We start from the raw sequence: 24,949 nt of genomic DNA on the forward strand, positions 1-24,949 counted from the left end.
CTAAATATTTTACAAGGGCGTTCAGGAAACTAGGCCCACGGTGGATATAAACCCTTTAATTCATTTTTTCTTTCTTTTTTTTAACTTCAAGGAGGCGATTTATTCAGCTTTCACCCTTTTTTAGATGTTTATTTATTTCATCTGAATTTATTTTATGTATTTATTTTGTCATTGTTGTCTTTTTTTGTGCTGGTGCCAGGGGGAAATATTTCCAGGTTTGCTGTGTACTCTCAACAAAAGTAAAGGTTTCCATTTAGGATCTTTTTAAGAACTGACTCATCAGCCGACGGCAGTTTTGATCACAGTCTGAGGAAGAACAACTCTGACTGTGAGCTTGTTCTTCTGATTCCTGCGAATGAGCTGTGAAGCAAACAGAGGGTGTCTTTTGCAACGCTTTTGTAAAGTTTCTCTCAAAAAGTAAACCAGCGCACTGATGACTATCAAACGATAGCTAGTGTAGAACATTGATGTTTCCTTCTTCAGAGTCTTACTTGTCGACTTCATGGTGGCAAACAAGTGCTGCAGAATGAGGAGCAATTAGTAGCTCTAGCAGTTATTACTCTGAGAAAGAGGCACGATGGAGATCCAGTCCAGTTTGGGGAGCAACTGAAGCCATGGGCTTGTAGCAACATGACAGCGATCCTGCGAGTTCTGTTGTGGCTGGTTACTGCAGGGTTCTCTTGGAATCCAGGCTGCCTCTGCCACTGGATTGTGGGGAGCAGTTTCCCACCATAAAGGAGAAGGGAATTTGAATTCTTTTTTCAGGCTTATTTTCTTTGTTGAGAAATATTGCTTATGTTTCTAATAAGAAAATCCTGGGCTGGTGGAGTGAGGTGCGATCAAAAAAGTAAGTGTAGAAGAGTGTCTCATTAAACACAAAAATATTGTCCAAAAACGCTCACAATTCTAAGTTTTATATGGCAGATATGCCATATAAAAATCTGGTTTTGGTAAATATGAGTGCCCCCACTGAAGACACAAAGGTGACGGTTAGATGAAGATCAGCAATTGAGGTAGTAATGACTGAGCTGCAAACACCTTGCATGGGTCGTCCACAGACGTGAGAACCTTGACAGGAGCGTCGTCCAATGAGATGGAATTAAAAAAAATTGGCATGCAAGGCATGCTTGGGCTCTTTAGAGATATAAAAAGCCAAACTGGGGTGATGTTTTCTCTTCATGTGGAACACACTACAGAGGAATGGCATTTGTGTGCTATCCACGATACCTAACCTGCCATGGTGTAATATATAGATGTTCATAAGTGGACTTTTGCAACCTGTGTTGATGCCAAAGTCGGTCTTCTGCATTGCTTTTTTTTCATCTAGTTTAATTTTATTTATTTTTTTTATTTTAAAGATAAATTGTATTTTTATGTTATTAGTATTATTATTTTTTTTTTAATTCTCTGTGTGATGCTCTTCCTGACTGTATGCCCTTTTTTGTCTCTATTGCTGCTGGAAATGTAAATTTCCTGGAGGGAGTCATCCCAAAGGGATCAAAGTCTAGTCTAAGTCTAAGTCTAAGTCTAAGTCTAAGTTGCATGTCGATGTGTGGGTGTTTCAATTGAAAGGCTGATGCATCAACTTGCAATGTAAAGGCTGGTTTTGGTGTCAATATAGGACACGAAAGTTCACCTCCCAACATGAATATACTGCATTAGGCCATGGGCATGAGAATAGGTAGCCACATTATTATTATCAATTTTATTTTTTGATGATGAACTGATGACTTCAGAACTGTCTGGGTGTAGCCATGATATGGTTGGATTCATAGAGATTGGTGCTGGAAGAGAATGTGTACTAGAAGACAATGATCAGTTGAACACCTTTAGGGAAATCTGAAGTGATAAGTTGGGCCTCACTCTGCGTAAACCCTCTGTTCTCTAATGAGATTGAATAATGAAAAAAGATGGACATGGCATAATGTCACCAACTTGTTTATTCCATGCCTATAAGACATAAAATTATTAAGGCCATTTGTAGTAGATACAGTCATTTCTATTGTGGGATGTACTTTTTATTGCACTGCCCTATTTTGAGTAAACTGAAAAATGTGTCATCTTGACTGTACTCTCATGTAATGTCAATGTTATTACCTGTGTGGCAAATAAATAACTGCAAAATGAGCAAATATACTTCAATATGTCATTCAGGGTTTGATGAGAATGACTTTGGCTCAGTGGGAGTTCTGAAGATTTCTACTGTGCTGTCGGTCATGTGACTTGTCATGGTGCGAAAATATGCAGAATACCTCAGTCTGCAGAATACTTTGCTACCGTTGGGTGGTGTTGCTTCACCAACCATTAGTTGATGGTCATGGAAAAACGTTTTAAACATTACTTTTCAAAGGGGGTTTCTCAATCCCACCCTATGATTCACCTTTTGCTTTCTTTCTTCTTCCTGGTAGTGTATTATAATTCACATTACATCGCCAATGTTTTGTCCTGGCTTCCGCATATTTTTGCCAGTCAGGGATTTTAGTTGGGGAAAAATTAATTGCCCACCTCAAACCCACATCATTGCCGACACATTGGCAATATTAATTAAAAACACAACAAGTTTGAGCTCCACCACAGGGCTGAATTAAAAGTTGGGTTTAGTAAGGTAATGAAGTCAAGGATGGAGGCTTTGTTTGAGGTAATCACTTCCCCTAGTGCCGTCGCTGGGCTCATATCAACAAAATGACATATGGGAAAATAATTAGAATGGACGCATTCAACCAATAAAATCTGGCAAGCTGTAGTTTTAATACAGCGTCACATTTGTATGCTCTATCCAATCTGGAGTCCGAGCCGGGGAACTTGCGTCAGTCAGGGCGGGTGAGTTTTAATCTGGCTGCATCAGTGGCAGGAATGCAGCTGCCGACTGCACTCAGCTTTCCTCCTCTTAAACATCACTGAGAAATGTGTGACAATGTGACAGTGATTTACGGCGTGGAGTTTCGCTGGGTGACAGTGAGTGAATAGAAAAGTACAGCGCATTCTTCTGTGACAAGCACGATTAATATGAGGCTGCTGTTGGGCTTTAGGCTGCCAACAACGATGCGGTGTACCATTGCATCACTTCTACCAGCAAACAAGCCCGGCACACTTACTCCAGCCCCGTCTCATCTGCGTCCTGAGATCAGTTTTCCCACAGAGCTTTATACAATTAGATTGACGTTTCACACCGCGGGCGGAGAAATAGTGCATCAGGGAGCATCCTTATTAGTCGAGCTGAGTCTGACAGACGCCTCAACCCCGCTGCCTCCTAATTTTGGACAACAGAACGCACAGACACAGCACTGTACGGCTCAGTCTTGCACAAGCAGATGGCTGTGGGGGCTGGAGTAAGGTGGGCAGCTGTGAGCGCCAAATAAAGTTTAGCAGTCTTGAAAGATTGTCAGCTCCGTCGTCATGAATCAAAACACCATAAACAACATGTATCCTCATGTGGGTTTTAAATAATAAAACACAGATATCTGCTCGGGAAGAAAATCCCTCAAATGCCAGGAACTGCAAGTGGCTTCGAGGGCAGATGGCTGGCTTGAAAAACTTTTAACACATTTTCTCACACAAATAGGTTTGTTCTGACGACACCGAGTCGCAAGATGGCACTCTGAATAAACAGAATTGCTCACAGAGTCCGAAATAAAGGGGATTTTCCGGCATGGTATTGAGAGATCCTGGATGGCAAGATGAAGTGATTAAAGTTTTGCAATCATTGGCACGGAAATGAGCCGCCAGAAACCAAACTTTTTTCCGTGCCAAAAGCAAACATGGTCTCTTGACAAAATCAGTGTTCCACTGATGCAAAATAGATTGGGGAGATAAGACTGCGGTTGGTTCACATTTCTGGAAAGGCTGTTACCCAGGGATTCCCTAAGGAGCAGCCTTATCGTAATACCATCAAGACCATGGACCAAAGAATAAACCGTGTTGTTAAATGTAGCTTATTATCCATTTATTCAATGTTATAAAATTGGAAAAAATGCAATAAAACACATTACATTATTTGCATAAAATGTGTGATTATGATTCATATATATTTTGAATATTGCAATATTATATTGATATTATGAGGAAAGGAAAAAATATATATCTACCGTATATAAAATCGTATATACTATTATATATATAGAGTCTATATAGTATAGTATATAATCATATACTTGCTTTGTTTTATAAAAAAAAAAATAAACACAGCCAGACTTAAACAAATATGGAGGTGTGTAGCCCAGATTTTATATATATATATATATATATATATATATATATATATATATATATATATATCCCACAATTTACAATTTATAAAGCTAATGAATAATAAAAACATGAAAAAAAAAAATAAAACTTATATATATATGATATAAATACTTAATAAGAATAAAACAAATGGGGAAAGAAAATGGACCTGAAAAAAACACTTAGAGTTAGTAATAGAATGGCATTTTCGTTTGACCTCACGAGGGCTGGCCACACTTTGTCCACCTGTGCTGCTACTTGTAAAAGCTTTACATCACTGCGTCTGCGTCTGCGGCTGTAGCGACATTTGATTAAAAAGAAGGAGTAATGAGAATGAAATAATGGTCATAAAAAATTCACCAGTTCAATTACGGGCTTGTCAAATGATGTCGATTATAATGACAGTGAGTACTTCATGAGTTATTGCATCGAGAAAAATGTCACTGAAATGTAATTTCAAAGTAGAAGGCCAGTGTAGCGACAGTAGGTGGTGAATTGTTGCGGTTAGCCCTGCACTTCCTACCTGACCACCCCATTCATTAGCTTTATAAAGTGGGGAGAAATAATACAATCGCAGCAACACTGATTCACTTTTTCTTTTTACTGCCGCTGTACAGAGGACAATTTATCCTATAAGTCTCTTTATGTTCACTCGCACAGTAAAGTCCAATCAGCCAAAATAAAAGGCTGCGATAATGTTCTCCTCGCTGCACATTTGGATGCCAGTAACTAAACAACACACTGACTGCACAGTGAGTAAAAGTGGGACGCAGCGTTAATGTTTGAGCAGCTGTTAGTGGCTGCTGGGCATCGCATTGTAGGAGGCAAGTGCACATCAAGAGCACATTCTGCAATCATGCAAGTTTGGCTGTACTCATGCTGATGTAGCCAAAGTTGAAGAACCGAAACCGTACACGCTATGATTTCAGATCTGCTGAAACTTCAGTGGCTAAGAACGTGTGCGAAATTGTCCAAGCAATAGACGGAATCCCTTATATGAGCAAGGTAAGGCGGTAAAGGAAACTTGTTTTCAATGATGACGTGCGATAATAAACCAAAAAACCTCACTGACGTCTGAAGGAATAGCTCATCTAGTCTTACTCTGATCCACATGCAGCTAAGCAGCGATGGGTAGATGAGGCATCGTGACACAGTATTGCAGGGTTGATGAAACAGTGTCCAAATATTCAGAGGACACTTGATGGTGCGCTTGGTTTAGAAATGATGTGAGGTTTCATTGAAATAGAGGCAAAACATTTTTCAGCAGACAGTGCCATCTGCTGGCCTCTGAAATGCAGGACACTGTTTCATGAAACCTCATAAACCTGTCAATTCTGTGTCATGACAAGGGGTGGTGCTAGGCTATTCTCTCAACTTGGAAGTTTTTGAATAAATAAAATAATCATAAGTGATCTTTTTTTTCCTGTTTTCTTTGAATTGTTAGATTGTATGTGAATATAGTTGCCACCGCCACAGAGCCAATGAGATAGTGTTGTCTGTATCAAGCTGAAAATTCCTGTCAACTATTGAATTGGATTTTAGGTTTTTATATGGTTCTAAAATCTGTGTGTGTGAACCCTAGCATAATGTTTAGCGATGTAGAGATCATGTGATGGCACAGCTACTGCCTTAAACCAAAGAAAATAATCCAAACTGGACCTCGTGAGTCACGACAGCTGATGTCAGGTTTCAGAACAGACCTCGACCTGGTTACAGCAAACGTCATTCTTTCATTCCTGCAATGTCACTCGTCTTCACCGCCTCCAGAGGAGTCGATTCTAGCCAGACAAAGGCAATAAGTCACCATTCTGGGCCGTCATATAACCGTGGCCATTACTCTAATGGAGACGTGTTCAAAATTATAAAAATGTTTTCTAACTGAATCTTCCCTCCAAGGCTCTCTGATGATTGAATATTGATTATATCCCTGTTATGCTATTTCTTTCAGGATTTTCATGGGGCTTTAACCTTTATTGACTTCACAACTCACCGCTGATGTTTTAATATTACAATGTGACCTTAACATCAGAGAAGTTCCGCCTACAATAATGGAGAGAATGACGATGCAGTCCTCTTCAGGTGAATCTGTGTGTGTGAGTGGTAATCGGTATTTGAGCGCTTTCATGTGGCCCTTGAAAGTCAAGAATGCATATAGAGGGCTTGAAATACATCATGATTCATGTTGATTTTGGGAGCTACGGTACGAAGTGGCCTCCTCCAGATGCTATCTGGGTGAGATGTGAACATTTGGGAAGTGAATGTGCTTTTGTTTAAGAAGAATGCCTACAGTACTAAGTACTAAGATTCTCTTCATTGGTCAAGTGAGTGACCATGTACGGCCTCACAAACCTAGTTTGGAGGGAAAACTTTTGCAAGCACAATAAAATTCTTTGCCATCCATCTATTCTACTTCATCTTCTTATCAGTTGCCGGGTCGCGGGGCAGTAGCTTCAGAAGGAATTCCATACCACTGGTTCCCTGCACCTGTCCTTTGAAACACCAAACTGTCTCGTATATGATATGTTAATGGGAAAAAAGGCAATTTTAAGTGCAAAAAGGAAGCATGGCCCTAGTCTACAGTGTGTGCACTAGTGATGAGTAGATGAGGTATCATGAAACATTATCGCAGGGTTGATGAAACAGTGTCCTAATTTTCAGAGATGCTGCTCTTGGTTTGGTTCTATTGTATTTGTTAAAATCCATTTTACAGCAGACAGTGGCATCTGGTGGCCTCTGAAATTCAGGACACTGTTTCATGAAACCTCACCATTCCTTCAATATTGTGTCATGAAACATCATTGACCTATCACTAGTGTACACGCATGTCTATTCAAACTGCTATGTTACATACAGTACGGTGTAACAATAATATATGTGTAGTTCACTTCTGGTGATTTTCGTCTGAAGATACTCTGTTACTCAGCTCTTCATAAAGTCACTTTAGACAACTTTAAATATCACTAATGAGTGAGTTTTCCTCTCTAATATCATCTGACAGCAAACACAAACAGCTCAGATGGAAATAAGTGATATTTCAATAGCAAAACCCAAACCCATCAGAACAACCCAGCAGAGTGTGCAAGTGGAATATCTGAGACGATATTGTCTTTTTTTTTTTCCTCCGCTGCCAAGTCAAAGCAATCTTTCTATCTGACAGAAACCCCCGAGATAATTTAAAGCTAACCAAGCAGAACTGTATCAAATTGTCTGAATGTTTCTGAAACGTTTTCACAGCAACTGAGGAAACTACTTGCTGCCGAGAATTACATTGTGAGTGCTGTGTGGTACAACTAAAAACTCAGATCACAATCTTTCTACTCGAAACGCAGGTTTCCAGTATGTATTTGGATATGGATTTGATTTTTCAGTTTATTTTCAGTGATTCCTATGAAATATGCCTGACCTGTCCAATGCATTCAAAATATCAGGAGTGCCAAATTTCGGAAATAGGCAGTAATAAATGTGGATAATAATTAAAACATGTTTGTTTTAAAATTTGATTAAAAAAATAAAAATAAAAATAAGTGGTTAAAGAACACATATTTCCTGAATTAGTGACATTAAAAACACTATTTTTTTTTTTTTTTTTTTTTTTTTTTTTTATTATATCTCTCCAGCAGTGGTCTCTCGCAACAGACTTTAGTTTTTATGATGTTTATTTCTGCTTTTTTCCGACAAATACACGCAAAACGTCATCATCATCCACCTCCATGAAGCATTATCTGTCATCGGTTTGTTTTAATGTTTCCACTTTTAATATGTTTTAATATGTTTGATCAAGTGAGATTTCATATATCAAACAGAGGGCATGTAGTCTCCCATTTAAGCAGCTGAAACGGTGAGGTTTGAACAGACAATATGTGTGTGTGTGTGTGTGTGTGTGTATATATATATATATATATATATATATATATATATATATATATATATATAGAGAGAGAGAGAGAGAGAGAGAGAGAGAGAGAGAGAGAGAGAGTGAGAGAGAGAGAGAGAGAGAATAAAGACACATAGTCTTTATTCAGGTTCAATTTAAAGCAGATTTAAACCAGATCATCATAACAAATCTCAGCTGGACATTTTTCCGGTCTCTTTTGTGAAACAGAGCTCAGCAATTAAAGCTGAGGTCCCATCGCACCGAGCCAGAGAAGGTCAGGTTCCGATCATTTGTGTTTCCCGGTGTACTTTATTTTTTTTAACTGAATGTTGTTTTGGCGTCCGTATAATTACCCAGGCTGTTTTGCTCGACAGCACACAGATGTGGAGCGTCTGTCTGCTCTGACACCCATCAGAACCTCCTGACCTCACCTGTCCCCCCGCAAGGCTTCCGCACACACAGAGCACAATTAGAAGGGAACGCTCTGTGCCGGGACAATTTAACACCGCAGCAGACGCCAAACAACTTCATCATGATGCCTGCAACATCTTTCGCCAACCTGACAAAAGCATAATTTGAACATCTGCTTTGAGCGTCAAACTGAGGAGCGACCGACGAGATGTTGTGTCTCTCTGTGGTTTTCAGTGTTGTTAGTCTCCACCAGAGCAGACCAAGCTGTGCAAACCTCCCCAGGAATAATGAAGCTACCATCACAATTTGAGAGGACAGATTAGTCTCCTGCTAATGAGTGAAACCTCAAGGTAACCTGACAGTCCTTTTACAGTTTATTTAGAATATGTCGCTAGCGCTGTTCAACAAGTTGAGCAGAGAGTAGAAATTAAATAAGATTGACAGTTTCAAAGTCCATCCAAATGTGTCATTTGTTGCAGTATATATTTCACAGGAAGGAAGTATCCATTCCTGGATTCAAATAAAAAAAAATAAAGCATTCAAAGGTATAATATTTCACATTCATTTCCACTGAGAGCAATTATATACATATCTCATCTTCAACGGTACATTAAATAGCTATAAACATTAAAAGAGTGAAGCGAAGAGCCACAGAGGAGTTTGACTTATATTGTTGTTTTCCCCTGACTGCTCAGAATTGATTGTTCACTAGTGAGCCGCTACATAAAATTCCAAGCTGCAAAGGAATCCAAACCAAATACCCAACCAGTGTTTCATTGATTTTTAAGATTCAATTCACAGTTACAGCTCCAGGCACAAGACAGCCCGATTAAAAAGGCAGCAGGTAGAAGCTTTGGAGAGTTCTGCCTGAATCCCTGGCTGGCTGCAACAACTTCAGAGGATTATAAAGTTTTGTCGGGGGCCAGCACGCAGATTGTTGTGGCTGAGTTGTTGCCATTGCTTTTGTCCATTCATGATGGAGCATTTGACCTTTTGAAAAACAGCTTGGTTTCTGAAAGTAAATAATTGAAGAGTGCATATATATATATATATATATATATATATATATATATATTTGAATGTTAAACTCATCTCTTTATAGTGATGGGTAGATGAGGTTTCATGAAACAGTGTCCTGATTTTCAGAGGCCACCAGATGGCACTGTCTGCTGTAAAATGTTTGGACTTGAACAACGAAACCTCACATCATTTCTAAACCAAGAGCGCCATCTAGTGGCCTTGATATATGAGATGATACCTCATCTACCCATCACTACCCAACACACTATCTATGTTAAGAATGTTTTTCCAACAAAATATGCTTCATTTTTTGAATAAGAATTTGTCGTTTCTCAATAGTTAAATGCACATCCTGGATGTGCTTGTGTAATAGGTCCGAGCAATGACCAGGTGTGGATTACTTTCACAACACAAATGAGTGCTATCGCGACACTAGATTTATCTACCACAGCAGCTCGGTGGAGCTTTTTTTATGTAACATGGTTCATTGGCTCCTTTAAATCATCATTGATTTTCTAAGCACCACAAAGAGGCAAATATCAGAGCAGTTCTTGCTGAGAATGCCGCATGAATGTCCGCGCTAGTGAGCTTTCATTGTCTACAGGGCATTCATTTCCAGTTTCAACAGCCAAGCCAAAAGTTGTGATTCTGGAATTTGGACGCCATCCTTTACACAAATGCCACATCTGACTCCAAACGGTGCACTTTCAGACCCTCCAGGCAAGTCGCCGAGCAAGGAGGTTTTAGTGATGAACTCCTACATTTCCTTGGCCCAAGTATTCCAATTGTAAATGCTAGGTGTTCGAAATGTGCGCTTGGTTTAAAAGCCAAAAATGCTAGAGCAGAGAGCGCCAACTAGTGGGCTCTGAAAATGTGAACACTGTTTCATGAAGCCTTATCAGCACTTCACTAGGTGCTTTGTTGTGGAGCTCCTGGGTATTGTTAAAAATGAGACCAAATATCAGAGAAAATATAAGACAGATAAAAACCAAAGATGAAAAATATTCTAAAAGGTGATAAATTTGGTAACATAAAATCATTGCAAACAAGACTCTTTAAAAAGCTAAACTAACTAAAAACTAACAAATAATAATAACAAATATAATAATTAAAATTGCATTGTTGGATAAAGTAGAAAACTACTACATATAAAAAAATGAAAATGGCATAATGTGCAGCGAAGGGAAATGCTGTCTTTAGACTATTATGACATGAGCGGATGACGGCATCCATATTTGTCCAAGGAACATAAAACACGATCAAATCATAAATCTTGGCGAGGCGGTGCTTGTTTGCTGGTGCGGAACCATCAGCAGTTTTTCTCCCAACATGAATGACTTTCATGGAGGGATGAGCCCCCTCCAGGGAGATGAAAACACCAGCAACAAAGAGCAAAAGTAAATTGCAACTCATTCCATGTAAACATAAATATAATCATTAGAAATAAGTGCGCGTCGGAGCTTCCTGCCCCCCGTAGGTTTCAGTACACTTTGATGCCCATAATCCTTTGCGGTAGAAACGTCGACCATCACCGTGCGAGAACCACGGCGCGACGCATAAATCCGACCTGGTATGTATTAAAGCAATGACGGGTCATCAGCTGCGGTAATTATGATGATGAACGGGAAACCAGCGGGTTTTGATGGTGAATAGGAAGAGGAGTGGAAATAGAAGTGGGGTGCAAAGCAGCACAGCGGTGCAGACGTAATGACATCAATATCCTGTGTTTTATAGGAATCTTTTCTTTGCTTTTACCAAAGCTGCAGTGGAACGTTACAAGCGATCTCTCTCCAGCACAAACGCTTCCAATTAAACTTTGGGAAATACAAGCAGGTAAAGGAATTGCCTTACAACCCCCCACGGAGGACACACACACACACGCACACACACGCGTGATTTGTGGAGGCAAAACGGATGAGGATAAATCACAAGAGCTCGGCCAACATGGCTGCATACTAATCAGCCATACACTCATGGGAAAACTCTGGCCCGGCACTAATGGCTGGATTTGTATGTGTGTGGTGCATACCCCTGTTTGGAGTCACCTTCTGCACCCCCTCCCCCGACTCAGCCATGCAGAGTGTATTCTTGCTTGTATTTAATTGGCAAACACTGAGGCAAAGGGGTTCACATGAATTGCACAGGAGGGAAATTGAATCTGGAAACATTTCACCCCCGTCGTGACTCCTTGGTGAACGGCAGTGTTGCAAGGAGACTGTAATGGGCTGTTGTTAACATTCAGCCGGTGTAATCGTAGATAAGAGGAGTTCATTTAATCTCCTGCATAATACATAAACTGGAACCAAAAAAAAAAAAAAAAAAACCAGACAACACTGTTACCTTTTTGATGGCCTCGACCAAGCGTCACAAAGCCAGATGAGATGAAGTTGTGGAGGTCGGCGCCGCCGCTGCTCCTCACGCTTTCTTTTCCGTAATGAAGACCTGTTGGTACAAACACAGCGCTGTCAGCTTTGTGTATCCAAATAATCCATGGAAAAATACACTCTCAATTTTTCATGAATATTTTCATGGTCTATAAATACCACAGTACAACCAATGATGAACACATCATGGGAGGGCAATCACATGATATTCCATGGCTGTTGAGAAGGGTTGGGTCTTAAATTTAACTCACATAAAAATGTGCAATTATTCCTTGATATTAAATACGCAGAAATGTTTGGTGAAATATTAAATTAAAAATATAATAAGATTTGATGTCACAAAATCTTTTCAAGAAGTGAATAGTTAATGATAGGATATATTTATCAATGTATTTAATGTATTTATTTGTGTAGTATATATATATAAATGAGCAGTTCTCTCTCTTATCTATCTATCTATATATATATATATATATATATATACTACACAAATAAATACATTCTATATATATATATATATATATATATATATAGTTTTATTTGTTTATTTTTTGACCTTCTTTTTTACACAATACAAATTACCATTAACGCAAAAATACATGTATCAAGTTTTAATGATATCAAAGAACGGTGGTGCGATAACCAGATAATTCAAGAACATGAACATATTTGAAATATATGTTGTTTATACCACTGTTTGCAGTATCGATGTGATAAGAAATGTACGCACATCTTCATCTAGCCTTGTCGAACTAAGCATGTGATGTCCATCCACAAAAATGTCCATCGGAACGTCACTAATGCAAACAACAGCTCAAACAAAGGAGCTTATTCTCCTTCATGTCTAGTTTACATTACACCAGACCACCAATATTATCCAGGTAGAGTCCGAGGATGACAGTTCAGGGAAAAGCTGGTCTGTTCTGGACTCCAAAAACCACCAGGATGTTGCATTTGCATGTCACTCTGGGTCCTACATACACATGTACTGCGCTGACAGATTTTAATTTCCACCACTTTTGCACTTTATAGAAGAGATAAAGGCCCAAATCTGAATAAAATAAACACCGTCCTCTACAGGCTAGTGACCAAATGCCTGCCTTAGCCACCGAGCTGGGTCTGAATAAATATAATTGAAATTGCGTTGCAAAAACATGTGCAGTATTTGTGAGAACATTTACTCATAATCTTCTCTTGGACTGCACTCATGTAAAACATTTTTACTCATCGAATGCAAACAGACTTCCTGGCGTATTTGAGCTAGGATTTTGACCTCGGTCCAAGAAAGAGTCCCTTATTATAGCGTGTGCTTACTGGCACATTACAGGCCTCCTGAAATCGTAAAGGGTTCGAAGTGTCATAAAAACCGTGTTTCAATATCCCGCTGCAGTACCTTCAAATTAAAAGCACTGGATTGGAAATTAGGAGTCATTGGGACGACCCAGTTAAAGTCAGTCAAGGCTAAACTACTGTCCCACGGAGAGGTGCGACTATCCTTGCTGTGATTACTCTTTCATTAACTGGACACGCTTCAAACAGCTCTAATGGCAGATGCCCTGTAAGATCCTTATGAGATGCTTCAACATGCCATTTAACCCTTTTATACGGGAGCAAGCCGAACTGTAGGGGTGACTTCAAATATCACCGCTGACATTTAAGAGAGGAAACAGCACCCACTAAAGGCAGATAATACTGCGACATCTTTACATAAGAATAGGCAAAGTTTGTGGCATCGTAATTCATGATGGACTGATGAGGTATCATGAAACAGTATTGTTTAAATACACTTGATCCCCATCACCCTAACCCTGAACCTAACCACATAGTACTTTATAGGAAATAAGATACACACTGTTTTCATGATGTTTCTTGGTTCCTCTACTGTTTGAAATAGCATCCTAATTTTCAGAGGCCACTTGGTGGCACTTTTTGTTTGGGTTTGATGCGCGGTTAATTGAATTAGTAGTTCAGCATTTTACAACAGACAGCGCTATCTGGTGGCCTCTGAAAATCAGGACACTGTTTCATGAAACCTCATTGACCCATCACTAGGTATAATGACTGAAGCAAAAGGTTGGCGGTAGAAGATCCATGGTGGCAGAACCAAGAAACAAAACAGAGAATTGAGACAAAGAGCTGCAATAGAAACAGATGTGTCAATGAGGTCGGAAACATTTTAGCATTAGAATAGAAGAGGTCTTCAATTTCAGACAGATGAGATGAAGCAGATGAGTGAGGTTTGAGCGAGAGAGTTGGTTAAGGTGGAGGAAGCAGAAAGGCATACAGCAAGAGGCAGAGCAGAGGATGGCAACTTCTCACCAGCTTCTCAATCATGTTGTGCATCATCACTTCTCTCAGTCTGTAATGCATTAGTAGTGCATTCATAAGACATCATAATACCTTCATAAGGCTTTATAGAAAGATGTTATGAATGTTCATGATCACGTATGTTCATAAAAGTTGTGGATTTAAATGAAATCCAGTTCTTGAGAGCCCTTAACCATCACCCTATCCCTGAACCTAACCACACAGTACATCATAGGAAATAAGATACACACTGTTTTCATGATGTTTCTTGGTTCCTCTAGTTCTTTTAAAAAACTATGAGTCAAGCTTATGGTGACGTCAGGCGAGATCACATCAAAGGACGTATAAGGCAGAACCTTTAGGAGCAGCACCAATGACCAAAACCTCAACTCCAACTGTCTTGGTTTAGAAATGTTGTGAGGTTTCATTAAATCACTTGATCAATTCCAAAGATTTTACAGCAGACAGTGCCATCTGCTGGCCTCTGAAAATCAGAACACTGTTTCATAAAACCTCATCAACCCATCACTACACGATTGAATAACATAATGACTCAGAAATACCTGGCACATCAAAAGGAGCGTTCACAGGATCTGTCAGTGCTGAGTCCATGATCACAAGAGAACTGCTCATTTAATCTTTTTTACTTTCTCCAGTGTCCTTTACTTTGGAATCAGAGTAAATAGTGAAAATAAATGAAACCAAAGCCGTTCAGCTCAGCAGCGAAGAAGAAAAAAAAAAGCAATATGTTTCAACCGCCCACATACAATGCACTTTGAACTCAATCACAAATCTCCCCACGCTGCCTTCATGGCTGCATCCAACATCTCATATCTACTGGGGTTATTTGCTGTTCTGTCATGTCTTGCATCCTGTGTTGTGTGGCGTTCAAGCGCCGTTGTTGTGCATTGTCACCTGTGCCGCATGCTGCTCCATGACTCACTGCGATAACCCTTGAATCTGAACGACCCCCACCTATCCTCATGCTTCTATTCCTTTTACCGTATGGAGAAGCTGCCGCAGGGAACGGATACGCGTCATGAATTCTGTGTCACAATAGAAAGAAATGTGTTTTTTTACGTGAGCAAATTGATCGAATTTTCTTTCATGTCGTTTGAGCTACTGCTGCATGCTGAACAGTAGCCACACACAGTGGAATAATTATGTAATTTTATCACGCACACGGCTGGCTGGGATGCGCCGGGGCTGTCATTGAGGAGGTGACCCAGCAAGGTCCATTAAAGCTGGAGTACAGGCACTTTACAACACTATCACCATGCAGATCTGCTGGAGTGGACACGAAGCTGCAGCTCTCTGTCTTCATTTCTTAATCTCCTCAAGATTTCAGCCCGAGATACCGACCAGAGTCTCCTTGGAAAAAAAAAAAATGAGGAGGCATCTTCACTGTCATCCTCCTGAATCCAGTGACACACACGTTCTTGCTCTTTGCGAGGTCAAAGGTCCTGCTGTATAATCGGGTGCAGTAATGAGATTTAAGCGGGAGAAGCCTCGGCAACACATGCAAACGCATCCAGAGTGAAATTGTTATTCTCTGACAGATGTGGGTGATGATGGGTGGGCGAGGTCGCGGTGGAGATGTGGTATTCACTTTAACTGTTAATTGAGGGGAGGCAGTGATGTGTTTGTGGGAGGTGCTGAGTAGAGCAGAGGTCAGCGAATATGAACGTGGAAAAGTATAATGGTGACTGTTGAGAATCATCAGCTCTGCTCAGGTCGTGTTTGTTTGTTCCACAGATGCATGATCGCACCAAAACGTGGACATTAAATATTATTTCCAGTACGTTTCCTCTTTTCTTCTGAGGATTTTTTTAATGTTGTGAGCCATCTACCTTCTCATCCGTCTGTTTGTTGATCAGAATTCATCCTCATTCACGTCTATACATCTTCATGTCCCATCAATCTGTCCACACCATTATGCAATCCATCCATCAGTGTAGCCACTGTTTCCCTCATCAAAGTGTATTCCTATCATCTATTTGTGCCCATCTATCCAAGTACCTATCCGTACCTGCACATTCCATTCATCCATTAATATCCATTATCCACTTGATATATCTATCCATATCCCCTCCCTCACTGTTAAGAGTGGTGGTGTATTTCTTTGTATGTTTTCTTTTGAGGGCTGATCTAGTAGGGCAGCAACAGTTTTTCAGTTTCAGAGTGAGACCTCCTCACCACCACTCGACATCTACAATCTAGATCATCAGCTCACCTGGTCCCTCAAGTGTCACCTCCTCTCCTCTCCTCTCCTCTCCTCCGCTGCCACCCGAAGAGAAGCCAGCCTCAGTTTGTGAGAACTACGAGAGTTGTTATGCTGGTTTTGTGGCTGTGTAACTTCAGATGGTTCTTGGTGTTACCAATCTCTATTTAGTTGTGAGTTCTCTGGTGAGCTAACCTCTGTTTCTAGGTTGGACACCCATAGATCTACCTCTTCCAACACAGACTGTAGGTAACCTGCTGTCTAGAAACACTAGTTTAGTGAGCACCACCCTGTGCACTTTTGGGGGACTGTACACCTGTTCTTTCATATTATGCCTTTTTATTTGGTGCCACTGAGTGTGTTCTCTGTTCCCTACATTGCTGTATGTTAATGCATTCTCCTTATCATAAATTATGCGAGTTATCATTTAAATAGTAATCCAATGTTTTTCATGTCTGGAGTGCCATCTAGTGACCTCTGCAAATGAGGACACTGTTTCTTGAAGCCCCATTGTTGTGACCCATCAGGGGGGACCAGCTCCAGAATAGGATTGTCATGTTTTGTTTTTTTATTTTGTGTTTTTTTTTCATGCATTAAGCTGATCATTAGGGGGATAACTGCGTTACTGACACATGCAGCATGATAAGACATTAACAGGAGGGACAGACGTGCAAAAAGTGAGAATACAGTGAATAGTGTCAAATCCGGACACATCTTGGTGCCACAGATGAGGCAAAGTAGGATGTAACGTCAAGCAGGTTCCACAAACTGACAAAAAATGTAAATGGTCTATGACATATCCATGACAAATGTTGAGCATGTCTTGTATGATCTTACTCAACCATTTTATTTGAGAAAGAGCATGCCGTTTTTCAATACCTTGAAAACCTAGAACAAGTGAGCACCTTCAGGATCACCTAACTTCCCTGATAGCAGCCTTGGTCCCTTGTTCACAAGTGTTGCTCCAAAAGCCCGAAATCTCTGCGTCCTGTTTTACTCTCCACTTTCATCCAACCTTCAGATTAAAAAAACAGTCCAGTTCTGTTTCTTTCATTAGTTGAAAATATCTAAATCAAGCCTATCCTCTCACTTGATGACTTAGAGAAACCTATTCATGTGTTCATATTCTCCCACCTGGACTCCTGCAACTCTCTCCTCATTGCATCAACAATCCAGCTCTAACCTACCTCCAGCTGGTTCAGAACTCGAGGATTATCTTTAAATATAAATACTCTGTCTTCCCCCTACTGAACTTCATTTCTCTTCTCTCCAGCTTCTCCACTGACTCTGACAAGAAATCGCTATATCATCTGCAAACATCATGGTCCCTGTAGACTCTTCTATAACCATCTCCATGATGTTCTCCTGCTCTCACCTTGAAGCCCTCTGCCACTCCCACAGCACACCTCACCACTGTCTGACAGTCCTCATGCATGTTCTGCACAACCCTCACTTCTCTGATGCTCCTGACTTCCTCATACAGTAGCACTTTCCTTTACTCTTCCTCCATTTCTTCTGTTTCATAGATTTTCAAAATGAACTCTTCATCAATTCATCCCTTCATACCACCATTCACCGATCATCTTGCGCCTAAATTGCTCTCTTTCCATTTGTCTGTTTGAAAATGAATTCTGGTCTCGCCATTCATTCACTCATCAATCATGCCGACTCCATCAAGATCCCCATGCATCCATTCATCAGTCGCACCAAAATGATTTGACCCCATCACCCTCCACCTGCTCAGTACTTCACATATCCATCCAACTATTCAATCATGTTTGACCTTTTACTCTGTCCAACTCTCCGTCGCTACATTATTCATGTCATCCTCCTTTAATAAATATAAAGTTATTTACCTTGTGACCGTAAGATCCCTGCACCTCCATCTGTTTGGGCGCTACTTACAAATCCCTCTTTCCTATCATGTTACACATCCACCAACCCAGCACTCTAACTATTCACCTTTTTAAACATTAATGCTTGCTGCACCCTCCATTCATCCATCACTCATCCAGCTTCATATTTATTTATCAAATCCCCACCTGGCCACCTTTCAGTCACACCACATTCACTTGACTTTTTCACCCTGCACCTGTTCACTACTTAATAAATCCTCCCAACTACTCAATCATCTTTTGACCTTTCCATCCATCCAACCACCGATCCCACCATTATCATTTTAGAGAACGATTTCTCCACACACCCAGTCTATGTGTATTGACATTTGAGATGAAAAACACAAATTTGGGAGCTGAAAGTCGCTCACATATGTCCACAAGTATTGTGAAATGCCTGTGCGTGTTTACGTGCTCATGACGCACTTGTGCATGAAGGAAGTGAAAAAGCTGATGGGCTACCAAACATCCGAAGGTCATGTCAAAGCCTTTAAATGGCTGGAAATGTTAAGCCATCATGAGGACCTCTAATTGTCCACAGTGGTTGACCTTTAAGCTCAGGAGGCTGGGCATCTCACACAAAAGGAACTGACCGCTCAAATCCCTCCCATAATAACCAGAAGCTTGAACACACACACAGATAAAGTCGCGGAGGGATTTGCGACCGCCACTGGAGCATCTAACACAGTTGTTCTTCGTCCTTTGCAGCCCCATAACTCATAATCCAATTTCCCTATTGTGTTCTCCTGCACAGCGGCTGCATGGCAGTAATTGTTTTTTTGTGTTTTGCCCGTAACACTGCGGTCGACTGGGCAAAACAGCTCCTCACTCTGTGTGCCATTTTTCATCATTTTGCATATTATGAAAGCGTCGGGGAGGAAGCCGCATGACAAAAACAAAAAGAGGAGCATCTTCGCTGGTGGTTTGCGCTCAATAAATCACGTTCATCTGCAGCTGTGAGCCAGACTGAATTACAAAGTGAAACCGTTATTATTTACCTTACCCAAGGCAAACTCATGAACAGGTACTTGGTCCTACTTTCCAATGTGCGCTCCATGTTGTGGCCGCGGGGTGCAATGTGTTTACAGCCCGCTCAAAAAGAGCATTGGAGCTGCACAAGGATACAGAGGGCGAATGAAAAATAGCAGCACTTGGTATCATATTATGCCATCTGGTCTGCTTTCGCCACAGGGCCATGGTTGTTTCTTTTCTTTCGCCCTTTCAAAACAAAATGGAGCGTTCTAAAGACGAAGGGAAGTTTTGCTCGCACAGTAATTTGACAGAGAGTGTAATTAAAAATGCTTCAGTGTTCATTGTTGGAGAGTCATTGAATTAGAAACTGTGCTTGAACCTCAGATGTGAATCTGAGACGGTGGCTTATGATGAAATAAATAAAAGCAAAACCTTCAGTTGGGTTTTGTTTGGGTGTTTCTAGTTATCTGCTTGTATTCAATGTTTAGCCCACGGATGTCACCAGATTAAACATTTTCATGTCATTATTCGCACTAAAGATGAGTTTGCACACAAATTTATCTGACATTTTGTATCTGTTCTGAATGTAACTTAAAGGAGGATTTCAACACGAGAGTATAATAAAGTCTGTCTTCTGCTGATTCTGTTTTTTGATCCCCACCACCTGCTTCTCCGACTAACTTGTGTTGAGCTGTTTTCCAGATCAGGCTGTGCTCTCCTTTTCATCCTAATCTCTGAAATAGCCAAAAATAGAGGCTGTCAATGAACATCTGGAGGTGATGAATCAGCAGAAGTTGAAGGGGAGTGTGTGATTCCCAGGGTTATGCCGGATACATGCATCTCTTACGGAGAGAATGGGACGCACATTCATGCATGACCTGTGAGGGGCAGTAATGAGCATTTGCTTCATCTGTTCTGCCAATAAATGACAAGAAGGAAATCGGCAGCAGCAGCAACAGTAGCTTTGTGAGAATGAGCTGGATACCATGGAAGACTTACAAGAGATTTCCTGGTCCCGTCTTGTTCCCGTGAACTCTTGTCAGCTGAGTGTCCCCTCACCTCCCTAATCTCTTATAATATTGAAAATAGTATGTCCTCTAGGAATCATATGTAGGGATACTCACTACACTTTTAGTTTTTATGCTCCTGCACTTACACTACATTTACAACCAGTAATATCTGTAATTTACAATCACACTTTTTTTTTATTATCTTGGTTTTAATTCTCGCTGCTTCCGAAACTTGGATGTGCTCTTGAAGACTATATCTCAGGTCAGATGTCGATGATAAATCCCTTTCACTGGCGCTGATGAATTAGTCAGATTGACATGGATTTTTATGAGGCAATGGTTTCATCTTGATTAATATGAATAAATTCCAGTTTAAGTGCTTTTCACAAGCAGTTTAAGCATGTCAAAGAGCCATTAGAAGAGTTTGTTTGTGTCAGCATCTGTGTGCCACCAAAGAATACAAGTTCTTGAATAGTGATATTCAAAAGTGTCATTTTATTTTATTTTATTTTCACAAATTGATACACTTTTTGGCACTAGTTAATATGATGGAAAGTACATTAAATGTACTTTAATATTGTGCTATATTCTTGTGATAAATCAGAGTTTTCTCTGGCACACAAAACCAGTGACTGGTTTGACATCCATGTCTGCATGGCAGCCAATCAGAATGAAGCACAGAACCAAAACCTTTCATCCCTCATGACAAACTGTTCTGAAATGGACATGCTCATCCACAAGATGGTGTTTTTGGCTCCAAACCAAGTGGCATAGCCGCCATGTAACCCTCAGGGAACAATTTTTAAAATGTTGAAAAAAAGACTTCGATGGTCCGGGGCAAGGAATAAAAACCCTGCATGTAAAGTGTAAACCAAAGTGCCAAATGACTGTCTCTAAGATGCTCCACTCTCTGCCAAATTCCCATTTGCAGAGCACATGAATAAGCATCTGCAATAAGAGCAATTGGGCAGGCGCTGCGACACTTCTAACAATTCACACGCCTGCATTAGTTACGCTTTCACTGCTGTCACTGCCTTTCATGTCCAAACATAGCAGGACCGCCGCGGCCCGTGGAGAGTGTCTGTGCGCTGGAGTCTGAGTGAGTTTGCAGGGGCAAGACTGAGAAGAGCCATGCAGGGGAAATAGTGGCAGTCCAGTTCAGTGACAAATAGAAAGATAAAGGGATGGGCAACCTTTAATGGGTATCAATACATGCAAGGTCATCAGCTCGCTGTGACATCCGTCTTCAAGGATGTAGGTAAAAGTGTAGTGCCCATTGTTTTTTTCCAAGTATATTCAATATATAAAGACGATGAGCAGGAATGAAAATCAAGGCGGGAGGGAAGCAATAAAGGAAGGGAAGCCATTCTTTTTTTTAATAGGCTTGGGAATTGAAAAGTCCTGATAAGTGACGGTGAATTCTTCCTATTACATTACATGAGATTTGTGTGCATCGTAATTTCATTCTGCGCCGCAGTGTGTTGCAGGGAATGTCACTGTCCTAGTTAACATGTTCTGTCAGCAAAGGTACAGATCAGAATTGCAACGCTGTTTTTCCATTCAAAGGAATTTAATGCTGCTGCACTGGAACTACAGCTGTTCTCTTCTGATTCCAATATTTTTTAGGAAAAAGGATTTCTGTATGACATTAAAAATTTGTCTTTTTTTTTTTCCCTTTGTTGAGATTGCATTCAGAGAATAGTCCCACAATCTATATAGTTTTCAATGTCCTGAACATACAGTTCCAATCTCTATCACTGGAGTTATGAAGAAGGATAAATAATTCGAATGATGCTTCTGAAAACAATAAATGTGAGAATTGGTCATTTAAAGATCAAGATAAATGTGTCGCCAATTTGATAGTACACATCAAATAGAACACATTGAATATTTAAGTTGAAGAAGGTGGACTTAGTTTCAGATCTTAAACATGTTTCAACATAATCCAGAACTTAAAATGACATTTCTTTAAGAGCTTCTGTAAATCATCTAATTTGAAATCATACACTGTCCCATAAGGTTGTCATTCATTCATGGTGTTCCTTCAGCCTGTCCCGGGCGACATTGGGCAGGAACCAGCCACACCCTGGACTAAAAGTGTGTCAGCTTTGTTAACTAGTCAGTCGGTACTTGACTGCAGTCGTCGACTATGCAGATACTATCTTGTGGAAAACCAAACACATTCACCCTCCATGAAGGATTTTAGGAGTATTACTACTCAGCTCATGTGTGGTTTGTGGATTTGCATACATATGAAAAAAATCCTAAAAAGACTTGAGTGAGTAAAGCAGAAATAGGGGCAAAGCAGCCTCATTCATCCAAAGCAGGGCAGTTATGAAACAGTCATGAAGCCGGAGATTCTTGGTGGTTCTGAATAATTCACAAACCATGCTCTGGAATAACAGCAAATCACAAATTGTCATAATTTTTGGCTCCATAAATGTGGGTTGCTTTCTTTTTTTTTCCTTTTTACTACATATCTGTCATATGACAACAATTGCATTTTATAGTTTTTTAGACCTTAATATGAAGTGATTTTTTTTTTAAGTTTGTCTGTCTATATATCTTTAGTATTTGATGTGTTTCATTCTGTAAATGTGATAAACAGAAATTAAAATCAAGATTAGGAAGATTTAGGATTTTTTTTTTTACTAAAACCAAACATCACGTGTGCATATGTGTGTGTAATTCAGATATTCAGACATACCTGCAGTTCAACTTTAGCAACACTTGTAGTACACATCAATGTTAGCTACACTGTCCTCCAAAATTAGAACTTCAACTCAGACTTGTCTATTCTTGAGGTGCTTTGATTCAAAAGCTTTAGCTTGAGGTTTTGGTGCTGCATTTCATTAATTATGAAAAGGAAAGGGAACAAAGTACACATTTAAATCCATACTTCTCCTGGATGTGTATGTCCTTCTTGATCCAAAGAGTAGTGCATTGGAATAATGGGTAGATGAGGTTTTGTGAAACACTGTCCTGATTTTCAGAGTCCACCAGATGGTGCTGTCTGCTGTAAAATGTTTGGATCTGAACAACTAATTCAATGAAATGTCATATCATTTCTAAACCATAAGTACCATCTAATGGCACTGAAAATTAGGACACGGTTTCATCGACCCTGCAATAGTGTTTCATGATACCTCATCTACCCATTGCTACATCATAGAAAGCAAAAACGTCTAACAATTATCTTTCCCAGCAGTTGCACCTCGCTCCCTGCCAGAGCTTGGGCAGTTCGAACAACAGGCACAGACTTTATTTGAAAAAACCCTGGTCCCCTCAGCATGGACGCCTCCAATATCCAAAAGATTTTAAAGTTGCTGATGTCTTCATCATTTAGCCATCTTCAGCGCTGCGATGTGAAAGTTCTCAATGAACTCTTTGCCATCACATCTGGTAAAGACTTTAAGGATCTCTGGGGTGCTGCGATGGGAAACAGGGTATAGGACTGAATTAAGATTCAGAGCAGCAGCAGCATTGACTCCACCACATCATTATGGGGAACAGAGCAGAGCCAGGAGCTTCGATCAGCCGGCGAAATTCTGTTTCTAATTCAACTATCAAGGGTTTGGTTTCCAGATGGTGGGTGAAGACCCCATCAGGGCTGCTATACACTCAGCTATATATTCAAGTGCATGAAGGCTGCCAAACCACAGCAGCAACTGGAGCAACACAAGTTTATCAGCTGTGACCTTGCAAACTACCCCATTCCACATGCTATACAAAGGATGCTATTGTACTCCTGACATTTGGATTTAAATACTGTGTCCCTCTCTTGTGCTATATGATATTATCATGCAATATCTGGGTCTTTATAAAGAGAGACAGATTAGTGGGAGTGCATGCCAACAATTGGTGTGAGAGTGATCTGGCGTCAGATAAGTGTCTGAGAAAGATGTGAGGCCTCAAAATGCCTCTCAAACTTGACACTTTTTGTCTTCAATTTTATATCCTAAAAACACTTTTTTCTACATTAAAGAAAATACAGATAAAGATGAGATTATGATTTAAATTTCCTAGCTAAAGTCGCATATTATATCATTTGACGGTAGGGAAAAAGATGGCGCCTGATGATAAGAGGATCCGTTTGTGACTTTAATAAATTTCTTTCTCTCTCAGTGACTCCCTGGTTTCTAATATCTCACCATGTTTCATCAGCGTCTCCGAGGAGTGAGGAAAAAGGAAAAGGTCCACCTGCCTCTCCTCTCCCATTATTCCTCCCTCTTCTGTTTTATTAGTCATTTCTGCTTCCTGTCTGCAGCGGTCACTGCGGTCTTTGCCATTGGAATCACTGAGATCTGCTACCTGTAATTATTTCCTGTGGTAAAACTCCCTCCCTGCATATATCTAATGATTACTGGATGTTAACAGGAGCGATCATGCTGCTGAAAGGTCGAGCGCAGTGGGTGGTGTTTGAAGGTGGAATGCAGATTTTACTTTTCACAGAGAGAGAAAGAATGCGTTGAGAGAAGTTGATGATTCAAGTTGATCTGAAGTTTGAACTTTTAACATGATAAAAATAGATTCAACGTTTGTTGTTAGCCTAGCAACCATTGAGCAACCAACATTTAGAATAAAAAAAAAATAATAATCCAACACCTTGTCTTAAAAATTCAATATTT

The 24,949-nt window shown here is 40.2% G+C and overlaps 1 protein-coding gene across 11 annotated transcripts in view; it reads right to left on the reverse strand.

Annotated features, from left to right (window-relative positions):
• Nucleotides 1-24,949, reverse strand: part of LOC128758466 (protein shisa-6) — an 81,043-nt gene that overhangs the window by 50,522 nt on the left and 5,572 nt on the right. For all 11 annotated transcript variants that reach the window (XM_053864420.1, XM_053864419.1, XM_053864415.1 and 8 more), the window contains exon 4: nt 11,873-11,974. In XM_053864420.1, coding sequence (XP_053720395.1) covers nt 11,873-11,974 — 102 coding nt within the window. The remainder of the gene's footprint in view (nt 1-11,872; nt 11,975-24,949) is intronic.

Source organism: Synchiropus splendidus, chromosome 5 (assembly GCF_027744825.2).
Source record: "Synchiropus splendidus isolate RoL2022-P1 chromosome 5, RoL_Sspl_1.0, whole genome shotgun sequence".
Classification (NCBI taxonomy): Eukaryota; Metazoa; Chordata; class Actinopteri; order Syngnathiformes; family Callionymidae; genus Synchiropus; species Synchiropus splendidus.